The 15240-nt window shown below is 41.2% G+C and overlaps 1 protein-coding gene across 1 annotated transcript; it reads right to left on the reverse strand.

Moving 5' to 3' along the window:
- Positions 1-8668: 8668 nt before the first annotated feature.
- kcna2b (potassium voltage-gated channel, shaker-related subfamily, member 2b) lies at positions 8669-10168 on the reverse strand. Its single transcript, XM_056422797.1, has one exon. The coding sequence runs from the start codon at positions 10166-10168 to the stop codon at positions 8669-8671; it is 1500 nt and encodes a 499-aa protein (XP_056278772.1).
- Positions 10169-15240: the final 5072 nt, after the last annotated feature.

Here is a 15240-nt window from a genome sequence, read left to right on the forward strand (position 1 = left end):
CTCTCATTAGCTCATTTAAAATCCTCAATGTATTGTCTATCCCTCCCAATGTTACTGCCAACACCCTGTCTGTGCTCTGTTTTCCCATTTCTGTCACGAACATAGGCCAGAGAGGGGATACGGTATCCAATTACAAAGATAAAGCGGACCCCAGGGAAGAGAAAATATCTCTTAAATCTGAAAAGTCTGTCAGATTAGGTTGGCAATTCTATCTTCGGTGTTATGTCAGCTCGTTATTAGTGCGCGTGTGTGTTTTATAAGTAGAAGAAAAAGCCTACTTTTTAATCATATTCTGCATTGATTCAGTACCCACCATCTTTATTGAGCCTTATACCTATATGTCTAATGATTATCAGAGGAGTGATGGTGATACAGGTGGATGGGGAAAAGGTAACTCTCTATCAATATCACATATTTTCTTCGAAGAAATTAAGGATATTAGAATGCTAAATTTAAATGGAAAAAAAATCTTCTTGTTGGGTTGGGTGTTTCAACTCAGGAGACCAAACAAATGGAGGGACAATCAATGAGTTTGAGATTCATTACGAGTCACTGCTAATGCTCTCCAATCACCACCCTATTAAGTACTCCACTTCTGATGCATACCTGATCAATACACTAGGAGGCATGAAGAACAGAAACACAGACGTGAGTTGTTTGTGTATGTATGTGCAAATCTGTGTTTTACAGCGTGTTTGCAGGAAGAAGATAATTCATACAAGAAAGCAAACTTGAGCAAAAGATATGTGAGTAAGGACACACCAAAGGAGGGAAGACAATGCCAAAAGATAAAACAGAAAAGGAAAATGGAGAGCAGGAAGAATTGTAGGATGTGGTCTATGAGTTCATTAATTATTTAAGAGGTAGAGATATTTTAAGCCCCCATATCTCTGATCGATGAGTGTGTGGAGGTACAGAGAGGAGAGGAAGTGGTATCATTTGTTTATGATTTCTCACTGTGGTGACCATTATTGCACTTGGACACACACAAACATATTTGGTTGTGGTAGTGGCGTGTCCAGGCTGTTAGTGGCTTTTGACAGTCCTATTTTCTGTTGCAGAGCTGCTGACTTATTTTTACTACTATGAAACAATAAAGGTAGAATTGAAAATCTAAAAAATATAAGCAAAACCAAAAACGTGTCATTTATTTTCTTTTGTTTCTTTATTTATAGGCTTAGCGTAGTTTGACACATACATTTACAGCAACATGTGGAACAATTGGTTGGCATATACACCAAAAGTATAAGTAGAGAGAAAGTATAAGTAGAGAGAAAGAAAAAAATAATTGGGTGAATTTGGTAAAACACACACACACACACATTGCACACTGCAGCGTGATGGGTCTATATATCAGAGATAAGCGCACTCAGACAGTCCCTTCGAGCTCAACCCATACACACTCTGTCAAAGGTGTAAAGCATGCTGCACAGCTTACCATAAATTCACAGAGAGAGAATGAAGGATCTAAGTTTAGTATACAAAGATAATTGCTGGCTTGCTCATGGACACTAGGGAGAAGATTGAAGAACAGCAAGGCAATTAATGAAAGAGTATGTTTATGTGTGAGTTTCTCCGAAAAATGATATGGTCCATAAAGACAAAAAGTGAATCACGAACGTCACACAGCTAGATAACTTTAAAGGAAACCCATCTTTCTCTGACTACTCAGTCAATATAAATCCATGTGTAGCTGCCTGAAGAGGGCTTGTGTTCTTAGGTTTAATGTCTGAAAACTAGAGATACGTTTGTTCTTACTGTTACTGTCCATATTTGCATGCACAAGGTTCAGTTTCACCTCTTCAGGTCATTCATGAACGCTGCAGTGTTATCAGACGTAATGATGTTTGTCTAGACACACACTGAGTATAGCAGGACTGCAAAACCGTACATTAAAAAAAAAAAAGATAAGCTTTTTGCTCACTGTTGTAATTGATGTACCTTTTATCTGAGTGAATGTCCTTCATACTCTGATAACTACTTGTAAGTAAAAGAGAGAAACTACTCTGACAACCTGCTCTGTAGACACTGCTGGTGCTCTTATTATGCAGCATGTAAAAGGATCGTGGCATAGCAAAATGTAAACTTATATCATCTCAAAACACTATTAGTTATATATTTAATGTCATCTGAAAAATGTTCTTATTATTTTATGAAAGGTTTGCGGGGACTCCTGTCGGTAGGTCAGGGGTCAGTGGTCTTTAAAGAATCTCTACTTTATTTGGTGTATGTGAACGTTTTCAAATAATATGAGAAATGTCACCTTGTTAGAGACGGCTCTTAAAATGTACTCACTACAAACCGCTATTCCTTATCAAATACGTTGTATCTGCAAAGATAGCATTGAAGGCCCTTGCCTGGCTGTAAGTAAAGGTATATAATGGAGATCAGCCTACAGAATATAGGCCACGCATATAAATCAATTCAGCTCATTAAACACATTGACGCGCTGAGACTCCCCAGCGTTGTCCTTTCTTCAAAAACGTTTAACCCTGCTTCCGCTCAAGGCCCTTCATTAGCCCTATTTCATACCATCATCATCCCTTCATTTGATGTATATTTTTCAACCAAAACTACTGATCCTACAAAAGCTCTCGTCCTCTACACTTAAAATTACTATAAACAATGCAATATACACAGTTATTTGGGATGTTTAACTATCCAATGCAAGAAGGAGATATCCCCTTTAAACATAAGGCAAAGATGCTGTGTCTGCTATTAATAGAGGAGGTTAATATAAGGGGTTGCCACTGTTGGGACAGGAGTGGTAAAAAGGATTTCCCCTCCTCCACACACACACACACACACACACACACTCACTCACTCACACACTTAATATGCACTCAGCACATATGCAGGTTTCCCTTATGGAAACGTGTGTGCTATAAAGAAAGCTACGGTTGACAGGCTAATAACTGGACTGTGTATTAGGTTAAAAATCATGTCATTGTTCAATGAAAACATATTCACTTCATGTGAGGCAATCACCTGGTCGAGTGGGTTTTGCCTCATACAGCGTACAAACACAAATGCTCTTGTGTCCATCAAAATGATGGAAACTGGGCAGTCAAACATTCAATTTGTCATTTTCTCCTGGCTACTTTAAATCATTGAATAAATGTTGCAGACACAAATAAAAGTGCAAGTGAGGACAAACACATGAGGGAACAACCTCACTTACATTGTTAGAGGGGATAACCCACAGATGTGGGACTATTGGCTGCCTGGCTGGCTAAAAGAGAACTTGAGCCAAGATGCAGTTTAATACGTAGATAATCAAACAGCCATCAGTAGATCAATACCCATCAGTCATCTGGATGCCTGGCTACAGTCCTTAGCTGACTTACCGGAACCCAGCCAACTGAGGTGGACTGGAGGGAGCATTATACTCCTAATACATGTCTGAGAGGAGAATGACATCACCCACTGTGCATCACTTTGATGCTTAGTGGTGATGGAGAGGCAGAGATGGAGAGAGATGAGCCCAAGAGAAAATGTGTGGGAAAGGAAATCTGAGAGGATAGAATACAAGTGACGGTAAGTGAGAACAAACTCACGCAGCAGCGATATGAGCGCAAGGATAAGACAATGAGAGGAGAGATACACATTTCCATCTCCTGGGGAAGTGTACAACTCTATGAAATGGCACTGGTACATAATTAGTTTGTACTTGTCCCACTCTACGTAAAACCAGGAGTCAAGAGCATTTTGCTCTTCTCCCTCTTCCTCACTTTCTGTGTTGTTTGTTTTATAAATAGAGGCTTACTCAGGGCACACGGTCCACTTAAAGAGAGAAATGGGACATTCAAAACATTGAGGTGATGGTTCATAGTCCATTCATTTAAACATATTTTCTGTTGAATAATGTGCACGTTCAATTTGATAATGTAATGACTATTCCTGTAACTAAAAACATAATTATTCTAACAAAGGTATATTATAACATGTAGTAACTTGATATATTTGACAAAAAACATCTTGCTTGATCTACTTATTAGTGTTGAGTGATCTTCTGTCCCTGCGTTGGGCGTCTCTCGTCCATGCATGCTCTATCAGAACCTAAAACGAACAAAATTGCAGACCGCGTACGGTCTCTGCAAGGAGAGTCATTCGTCCTGCTCTCAACACTGAAACGAAAGGGAAAAAGATCGTTGCAGTTAAAAGTTTAACCGGTGCCTGGGCCGCCGCATTCTGACGTCCAAGTTGAAGCGATTTTAAAATCCCAAATTCAAATGAAACAATCCAAGGGAACCAGTGTCCTTCTGTACACATGACATCTATTGCATCCTGGACAGGGATCCTCCTCTGTTGCTCTCCTGAAGGTTTCTTCCCTTTTATTCCCGGGAAGGGTTGTTTGGGAGTTTTTCCTGATCCGATGTGAGGTTTTGGGACAGGGATGTCTATGTGTACAGATTGTAAAGCACTCTGAGGCAAATTTGTAATTTGTGAAAATGGGCTATACAAATAAACTGAATTGAATTGGGAAGCTGACTTCTGGGGTTGACCTCGCAAAATCCGTCAGCCATGCACCAGTCTATTTAGCTAGAAGGGCACCAAGGAATAATGAGGTGTGTACCCACTCTATGCTTCAGGGACTTTGCCATGTTTAACACATGAACTAGGTTGTTGTATTTCATGTAAACAGTCAAAAATAAGTCATTTTCTGCTCATGTGCATGTCAGACATACAAAGAATATTGTAATAGTAAAAAATGATTTTAAAAATCAGCTGGAGATGAACTGATCTGAATCCACTATTACTGTGGATTTGCAAATCTGTTGATCTTGTTTGCCTAAATCTTCACAAAAGGTCTTTTAGATCACATGAGGAAGACACAACAGGAACTTGAGGTTATACTAAAGATGTTATTAATGATATGATGACGATTATTCAAAGTAGGTTTATAATTTACAATTGTATTGAATGATGAAAGTAATTATCCCTAAATGTTCTCTATGAATCAGTTTATATTCACTGAAGGTCCTCGTGAAGAGCGTGACAAGTGTTCAAATCCATGTTTCCTTGAAGTAATAATGGAAAGTTTGCTTCATTGTTCAGTCTTTTTCCTTACAAGAAAAAACCCAGGCCGTATACTGACGGCTGAGTAGAGACTTCAAAAGCTGAAGACAGGAAGTGAAGAAGCTGAAGGTTATCACAATCTCATACACACATTATTTGTGTCAAATGGCAAAGTGGCAAACGTTTGAAGAAGGTAGAGGAAATAAAGTAAGAGGACGTGGTTGTCTGGGGTTAAATATGTTTTAAGACAGTACAGATAGAATCTACTTGACAAGGCCTGCGTGTTTATTTTAGTTCAACCTCAGCCCTGCACCAAGTGAGCCAGAGATAACAGTCAAATAGAAAAACATATAGAACAAAACAAACAGTTCATTTATAGCGTCTGATGACACAAATAAGTTAACGTTCTCATAGAAATTATATTTCATTTTTGATTCCTAAATCCCTCCTTAGTCCTTGGAGCATATTAAACCAAAGAGATAATTTACTTATATACAACTTCAGTTTCTTGGGTTAATTCAGCAAGCATACACGTTTGACTCCCTGTTACACAGGAATCTGTACAAGCTTGTTTTAAAAGCTGAAGCGTTAGACATTTCAAGACATCATTGAAAGCAGCTGTAACTCTTAGATACAGGTTTACATGGCTACGTGTGCTCACCACCAACAGGGTGGGTTTGAGACTATAGTTTGTGGCCTTGAAATTCAATACGTGTGTGTCCTGACCGTGTATGTGTGTGTGTACACCGGAGGTATGTGTTCCATTATCCGGCCTGTGTGAGTGTCCTCTCGTTTACATGGAGTACAGCAATGATGCTGCAAAGACATCTTTTCCTTGGTTCAGAGGATGCTGATGTGCCGTGCTCTTGGTTTCTTCAAGAGAACGTTTTCTGTCTTGACAGACTCAGTAGTGCGAGACATGTTCAGGCGACGCTTTCAAGCCACATAAAGTCACATATGTGTTCCAGTACACAAGAACAGTTTAGAACAATACAAGTACACATCAGATAAAACAGCAAAAGAGGGCGTGGGCAGTGTTTATCATACTTTCATTATTATGTGTTCCTTCCCAACCTTTCCTCTCTTTCCTGCAATCCCCAGTACTTGGCTGATACTGCAGCTTATCTCATAAGTCAACACATGCTCATAGATCTCATCTCTCGTGAGTGTGGCTGGACATTCCTTGCAGTTGTCTTTGTTTAATGTTCTATATGCATGTGTTGAAGATATACACCGGCTGTAAACAGTGTGCTAGGATGAAGTAGAGTATACAGAGCACCGGACCCTGAGTCAAGAAGACCGATGTTTTCAGATGACTGCTAGAGTCTGAGTCTAAAAGCTCTCTATTTCTCACAATCTCTTTGTCTCTTTTATTTTCTGTCACTCACACACTGCACACTGAGCGTGATGGGCCTATATATCAGAGATAAGCGCACTCAGACAGTCCCTTGGAGCATTATGATGCACTTGGCTGGACGAAAAGTCTGCCTGACTGACTGAAGAATATGTGCATCCACTGGGATGCCATCAGATACGGTAGTAGCTGTTGTTGTGCTTTCACTATAAGACATGATTCATGGATTGTGACTGCAACTGACTATAAAGAAATTAAAGCTGAAGTTGGCATTAGTTAACCTCTAAGATGTTGATCAAATGTTGAGCGAAACCCGTTCTGCAGCATGGATTTGGACTCCCATATCCTCTCAACCCTCCCCTGTTTCTCTCATGTTAGACCTGTATTTACTTTCTCCATACATTTACGACAGTTAAGAATTTCCGTGGACACGCAACTCTCTCGGTATATAATTCACATGGATTGGGACAATATTTCAGATAACAGTGGCAGGAAGATTGCTTATGCAAAGCATGACATATACTGAATCTAGAGCATACAGCTTTTGCACATAGCCGCAGTAGAGATATAGTGATATATTGATGCCAATTTTGTTTTTAAATATTATTTATACTAATTCATGCTAAAATGAATAGTTCAAGGGACATGCAGCACTACAATAGCAGAGTAGCTGTTTGATTAAAAAGATGATGAAGGACACGGTCCTTCATTCTGTGGGCAAAATGTGCCAATGGAATGATTGTTTAAACTGCATGAGTATCACAAAGAAAAACAAATACTGAGATCAAGTTAATCTCTTTTACAACTCAGGATACAGCATGCCAGGTGGCAGCATATTTGTAATTGGTAAACATTGCTTCTTGCCACTTATCCAGCAGTCAGAATGCGTTATTGATCCCCGGGTGACAACTTGAGTAACACACAGCTGGCATTAGTGGTATGACAAAAGATGACCTTGAAGGTGTCATACATTAATTGGAGTTGTCACTGTGCTCTATCTTTGGTTGTGGGCCCTTAAAAAACATTTTAAACTGTTAGAATTAATACAGTACCATAAAAGCCTTTCACTGTATTTAAAACTAGTTAATGTTTCTGCCATAAACCTTGAACTGGGTCGAAATTAATCATAGTTCGCTCCTTAATCTCATTTGATCTTTTTCTATGAACGTGGAATGCTATGAAGTGAAAAACAGCAACATGTATGCTGGGCAGTGGTGTTAAAGAGACACTTGAAGGTAAAGTTAAGGAAATCGAGAAATAGGCACTCACTCAGAATGCCGCAGAGAAAACAATCACTATCATTCTATATCATGTCTCTTAACCAAAGAAAAATGTAGATGAGAAGCGCACATTCATCATATTACGAAAAAAACATACAACAAATGAATACACATCAATAAATAAACATTCATTCTGTTTACTGAGAAAATGATTTTGTCCACCTGCTAGTCCGCATTGCTGGAAAAAAAAGGCAAAGTCTTGGCGATAGTGTTCTTACTGTAAATCCACTTGAGCTTCATTGAAGAAAAATGGCAGGAAAAAGATGTGCTATTGTTGTCCGGTAATACAGCACAGAAGCTCATCTATCTGTTGGTCTCTACAGAAACCACAAGCTTGTACTGGACGATATCTAGAGAGAGCCATGAGATGAATGCACTACTAGGGCATTCAGGCTTTTTTTTCTCAAAGAGATAGCAACAAAGAGCCATTTGGTCCCAACACATGATTTTCGCTTTCTCTCGCTCTTATTGCGCATTTCAGTTTTCTCCTGACAGGAGAGCTGTGATCTTGGTGACTTTGTTTTTCGTTGAGTCAGGACCTTGGCAGTTAGAGCGACAGATTAAAGTTGCCCACGAATGCTGATTATATGGCTTGCTTTAAATCACAAGTAAGTAAGTTAGGTTACATTTAAAACTAAATGTCACACTGGTCTAAATGGCAGTTTGAGCAAGAAGGTAGAAACTAGTGGTCCCTTTACACTGTTAATATTGGTTATTACTGGTTAGGCTACTATTTGGCTACTGTTGCTAGCAGGGTGACTTCTGTCACATAGGTAAGACTAACTCCATGCAGACACTGACAATGTCCTAAATATGACGGGTGGCAACTCTATGATATGCGCTGATAGGTCCACAGGATGTGAGACAACCTCTTTACTGACCTTTCCTATAGGTTAAACCCGCTCATCTGCTCTTTACTCGACTACTGGGCGCCATAAGTTGATCAATCCATGGAGTCACACCATCATCCTCCCCTTGCTAACCCGAGCTGAAGTTAACCGTACAGTAGCTCATATTATACATCTGTACGCATCTTAGTGATGTTTACAAAGTTAGTGTTGGCCAGTGTACAGTTTCCTGTTTTTGCGCCCTCTGGTCTGAAGTCCTCAGTGCTGTGGTTCACAGCCTCCTGGATCTCCACATAGTCAGATTTACTGAGAGTGGACCCACTGCCGCTACGACCACTCTTCTTCAGATCGTCAGCTGAGCTGGCCTTAGGCACACTTGGGTTCAGGTACTGCGCCTGTTCCTCGCCCTCTGTCTCTCTGTGGTAGAAGTAGTTGAAGTTTGACACAATGACAGGTACAGGCAGGGCAATAGTTAGCACACCGGCAATTGCGCAGAGAGACCCTACAATCTTTCCTCCAATGGTTGTTGGGACCATGTCTCCATAGCCCACTGTGGTCATGGAAACCACTGCCCACCAAAAGGCCTCAGGGATGCTGCTGAATTGGGTATGTGGCTCGTCTGCTTCTGCAAAGTAGACAGCGCTGGAGAAGAGGATCACGCCGATGAAGAGGAAGAAGATGAGGAGGCCTAGCTCGCGCATACTGGCCTTCAGAGTCTGGCCCAAGATCTGGAGTCCCTTGGAGTGGCGGGAGAGTTTAAAGATACGAAACACCCTGACTAGACGAATGACGCGGAGAATAGCCAAAGACATGGCCTGCTGGCCTGCTTGGTTATCCTCTGGCCTCTTTGCTAGCTCTGTACCCAGGGTGATAAAGTAGGGGATGATTGCCACAATATCAATGATGTTCATGATGTTTCCAAAAAATCCAGCTTTACTGGGACAGGCAAAGAACCTAACGAGGAACTCAAAAGAGAACCAGATGATGCAGAGTGTCTCCACGATGAAGAAAGGGTCTCTAAAATAAGCTGTGCTGTCGTAGATAAAGGTGGCATTGGACATGGACTGGAATTGATAATTGTACATCTCCTCCTCATCAATTCGGAAAACTGGCAATGTCTCCAGGCAGAAGCTGACAATAGAGATAAGAATCACCATGACAGAGATGATGGCAATGATGCGCGCAGGACCCGAGCTCTCTGGATACTCAAACAGCAGCCACACTTGTCTCTGAAACTCATTCTCTGGCAGGGGGCGCTCTTCTTCCTTTATGAAACCTTCATCCTCCCTGAACATATCCATAGCTTCCTCACCCAATTCATAAAACCGGATCTCCTCAGAAAAAATGTCCAGAGTCACGTTAACTGGCCGGCGCAGCCTCCCTCCTGATTGGTAATAGTACAGAATGGCATCAAAACTCGGTCGATTACGATCGAAAAAGTACTCGTTCCGGAGATGATCAAAATACCTCATCCTTTTCTTGGGATCTCCGAGTAGCGTCTCTGGAAACTGGGAGATGGTTTTGAGTTGTGTCTCAAAGCGCAAGCCTGAGATGTTGATGACGACCCTCTCACAGCATTCGTAATCCAGCTCTAGGTCATACAGGTCGTGAGGCTGACCCGGATGTGCTGCGGCCTCGTCCGCAGAGTCGCTGGTAGCAACCGTCATGCTGGAGGAAGACGTGACCTGCAGGTTTCAGACAGGGTGGGGCCGCGTTGGGCGAGGAGATGAAGGCACCGCACGCTGGTGGGTTCAGGTACAGGAAGATCTGCCTGCAAAGAGTTACAAAAAACAAAAGCAGAGAAAAACGTCAATATTATTGTGATAACCGATGTGTTCCATATTGTGTTTTGAAGGCAATGTGCCTATATTTCTAAAATAATCAATTTGTTAAATTTTACATATTTTACTGACTACAAGTCTACAACTATAAGTAATTCCAAGAAATTTTATTCCAAGACCTTCCTGCAAACAGGGAGGAGAAGGGCAGTTAAAAATAACAGGCAGGGGGGGGGGGGGGGCAGAGCTACTTGGGTACATTGGAGCTAATGTGTCTATTAGGTTATGAGTTCTCCCTCATATGAGAACACTGCGGGATCAATATGCCATCCACTAATACCGTATCAGCTCTCACAGGGTGCAGACCAACAAATCTGATTACATGCTGAGTGCTGCATACAATCTCTGAGATGAATTTCCTCTGTTTGTACGGGAGTAACATTCCCTGCCAAAGACGGGAACAACTTCATCACATTTTTAGTTTTATATTTGAGCCTATTGTATTACAGCAGCGCTCTTTGTTGACAATAACGTTCAAATTGCATAGGCCACTGCACAAAAGCTGATGATGTATAGTTTTAGAGGCTGGACCTATTGAAGGCTACACTGTTTAACTTTAAAGACACAACACGTGTGATTTCGTAGCAAATCTGAATTAGAAAAGTCCTACCTACACTCAAAAAAACGATTCAAGCCCTTCTTAGAGGTGACACATTTAAATATTGTTTGATACATTTAAATAAATCAATTACAAAACGAAGATATTTATTTTGAATGGGTGTAACACAAAATGTATGAATACTTTCATTTATTAGATTTATTTAGGTTACACTCACAAAAACGATTCAAGCCCTTCTTCGAGGTGACACATTTAAATATTGTTTGATACATTTAAATAAATCAATTACAAAAATAGATATTTATATTTAATGGGTGGAACACAAAATGTATGAATTCTTTCATTTATTAGATTTATTTAGGTTAGATGGTGTGCATATCAACTCAAAATAAATGTGTTTCATTGAGGACTACCCTTTGTACATGCGCCAGCTGAAAATAAGTTGTTTACAAGGTGAAGACACTTTCAGGGCTGTACGGTGGTGTAGTGGCTAGCGCCGTCGCCTCAAAGCCAAAGGTCTGTGGGTTCAATTCCCAGTCGGGGCTTTCCTTCTGTGTGGAGTTTGCATATTTTCTTAGTTAGTTAGTTTATATTTTGAGTTGGACAAACACAAATTAATTTAATTTAATGAATATCGTTATTTTATTTTAGATGTATTTGATACAAATGAGTTGGACTAACTTAATTACATTTTATTGCACTGATGTGCTAAATTTGAGTTGGAGTTGCATATAATTATTGGATGGAAAACCTGCCAACAATTTAATTGAGTTCATCCAATGAGTCATTTCTTTGAGTGTATGTGCACTGACGCTGTATTGTGTGTTTACAACGTGTCCTCTGGTGGTAAAGCATCGAGCAGAAGCTCCTCTCTGCCGGCCACATACCGCCCGGAGCTCCGGCTCTGCATCAGCGCGGGAGATGGGACCATCAAGGCGTGAGGATGCAGGAGATACCTAGCTCCCTCGCATCAGTGACCAGCAGAGAGGCTAGGCTACATGTTGTGATGCAGCTCAGGCTACAGGTTGAAGCTGGTAGGGTGGGAGCTGGAGGGGGCTGGAGGGGGTTGTGGTGGTGGGAATAAAGTGAGCAAATCTAAAAATGTTTGACATCAGCAAAAGATGACGCCCCTTCTTCAGAACGATACGCTGCCGCCTGCAACAACAAAGATACTCCTGTGCTATCTGCAGAGGTGTATTGGGGAAGGGAGGCGTTGCTGTCAGTATTTCTACTCGTGGAAACCCCGGCAGATCACATCTAAAGCGAAAACACCTGTTTGATCTCCAAACAGGTCCGTAATCCTCCTGAATGTGTTTCCATCTCTGTTTTTTAGCTCGTTAACGTGTCTCCACGTAAACTCCACCCTCTTTTTTTCTGATGGGGAATATCCATATGAATACACCAATGATGCACATTGGTAACAAATGGAGGCTGAATTTGGCTACCCATTCCAAGGAAGAAAAATAACAGTCTGAGGGCGTTTTTATAGGTGCAAATCCCTATTTTCACACAATTTCACCGAAATTAAAAACAACGCAGCAGGTTCATGCACTGAGATGCTCAAATATTAAACGACACTGTTGTAGTTGACTGGCACGCGCGAGTTAGTTAGTTTGGAGTGCAGGTGCTAGACATGCGCAATCCATTCGCAGCCCTCATGGACAGCCACATAGACTCATGCACTAAACGGAGCAGCATATCGTTATCCGTCGGACTACAGCATATATTCAGAAAATGGTATGCATGAATTCACCCTGGTTCTCTTGGTGAGCAGGCGCATGTGTTTTTATCCAGTTGGTCTCCTCTTAAAAGGTGCCTTGGGTTCGTGAGTCCATTCCTTCATAGCTGTCCTCCTTCCCTTATTTGTCTAATCGGTTCAGCGGACGTGTCACCTCATCACGACCGACTGCTTTTGAGTGGCCGCCTCTTCCCATGTCCATCATATTTCACCATAATTCACCATAGTCGAGATGCGTGGGCTGCAACAGGGCATCGCAGCGCATACTAAAATCTTCACGCGCGCCTCGCCCCATCCTCGGCGCTCCCCACTCCCTGATGTGCTCTCTGCTCCACGTTAAAGGGGAAGCATCCTCCACCACAGGGTAGTAATTGGTTTCAGACAAGCATGTCCACACAGAAAAGCTGATATATAGCCCAAAGACAGAAAGAAAAATGTTTAAAAGGAATACAAACTGCATCATGTTTTCTTTCAGCACTGTCAGGAAAAGAATAGAGAAAAATGCAGATGGCTAAAATCTTATTCTCTGAACTGAAATGAGAGCAATGCATTGAGGGAATGAGGGATAATGACAACATTTCTGCCTGAGCTAGTAGACAAAGTAAATGTCAACTACACCAATTACACAGTCACGTTGGACTAAAGAATGACTTCCATGGCTTTTTTCCCTCCACTGCTTGAAAGTGGGCCAGGTGATATGTCTTCATGTAGAGAGCTGGGATGAAACTCCCTGAAGAATACAGGAGGGATTCTACATGTTCTTCCCGCCTCATTGCTCTACCATTTATATTGTCCGAAGACAGGTTGAACATGTTATGCAATCCTTCTCCAATGAAAATGTCGAAATACTGATTAAGACCATGACCCAACCCCAGAGGGACTGCATCAGTAGCCCACTCTGCACAGAGCTGATAGGAAGGTCTTAATGAGCTATGGACACTTTTACATAAGCACATTGATTGATGGACGGGAACTGTTAAATCCTCATTGTCCATGTAAATGAAGAAGCAACTATTCTAAATGGAGGGCAGCTAAGAGCACAGCCAGCGATATCTAATGCTGGGTGTCAGACGTGTAATTATTCTTCATTTGCCAGCACATTTACTTATAATCTAAGTATAAATAAGTAAATATTTAGAATACCGATATACTTGCAGGGAAGAGGGCACATAGAGTATAGGATATGGGATTGAGTTAGTTGGGGTTCAGGGGAAAGGCGAGTAATTCTTGAATGATTTAGGTTTAATTTCATTCCTGTAACTACCATGAATTAGCATACACTGGCAATGTGCACATCGGATTTCATGTTATAATTCAGTGTTCATAATATTGACCATACTCTTTTCGTTAACATCAACCAACTTCTTTGACTACACCCTACCATGAATTAATGATCCCTTAACCATATATCTTAGCCACAACTTAACTTTATCATCCCCAAACCATATCATTAGCTGCCAACCGCAGGGGAAAACAGACAAGAAAACAATTAAATAGCATTGGCATTGAATGTTTTACAATATATAACAATATGTCTGATATTACTAGATATGATCAATCTGTCTTTACTAACAGGCCATGTACCACAATCCTTCACATTTGCTGCCCAATCTTGAGATGTTGGCTAACAGATCGATCTCTAACCATCCCTTCATCTCTAAGATCCTTGAGAAAGAAGTCACAAATCAGATGTGTAACTTTTTACATAACAATACTTTATTTGAGGATTTTCAGTCAGGATTTAAAAACATCATAACACAGAAACAGCACTGGTGAAAATGGCTAATGGCCTTCTAATTGCAAAGGAAAAGGACTTGTCTCTGTGCTTGTCTTGTTAGCCTTAGTGCTGCGTTTAACACCGTGGACCTTCGCATACTATTACAGAGACTAGAACATTTGATCGGCACTGAACCGCACTCAGCCGGTTTGAGTCCTGTAAAACTGATCTCAAGGACTGCCTTTTTTCACCTACATAACATTTAAAAAACAGGCACATCCTGTCTCAAAGCGATGCAAAAAAGGTTAACCCAGAATTCTTCAGCTTGTATACTCACAACAACTAAGAAAATACATCATCTTACTCCCGTATTAGCTGCTCTGCACTGGCTCCCTGTAAAATCAAGAATCACATTTAAAGTCCTTCTCCTCATCTAGTATCATATTGCTCCACTAGAGAGCTGCGCTCACTAAATGTGGGGCTACTTGGGGTTCCTAGAGTTTAAAAAAGTAGGAAGGGAGCCAGAGCCTTCAGTTATCAAGCTCCTCTTTTATGGAACTAGCTTCCACCTTCAGTCCGGGAGGCAGACACAGTCACCTCATTTAAGAGTAGACTCAAGACTTTCCTCTTTGATAGCGCTTATAGTTAGGGCTGAATCAGGTTTGCCCTGGTCCAGCCCCTAGGTATGCTGCTATAGGCCGAGACTGCTTGAAGACAACCTAGGATAAACTGAGCTCTTCTCTTATCTTCTCTATCTCCTTCTGTCGGAATTCATGTCCCATTAATGCACAATACCAACGTTGCTTCTTATCTGAAGTCTTTGGGCTTTCTCGCCTCACAGGTTTACATGGAACAGGGTTTATCTGGACCAGGGTCCTGCCTGATAC

Source organism: Pseudoliparis swirei, chromosome 9 (assembly GCF_029220125.1).
Source record: "Pseudoliparis swirei isolate HS2019 ecotype Mariana Trench chromosome 9, NWPU_hadal_v1, whole genome shotgun sequence".
Lineage (NCBI taxonomy): Eukaryota > Metazoa > Chordata > Actinopteri > Perciformes > Liparidae > Pseudoliparis > Pseudoliparis swirei.

What these genes read in the sequence shown, in the direction of transcription:
- kcna2b (XM_056422797.1), bottom strand. Translation starts at nt 10,168, where the DNA reads ATGACGGTTGCTACCAGCGACTCTGCGGACGAGGCCGCAGCACATCCG.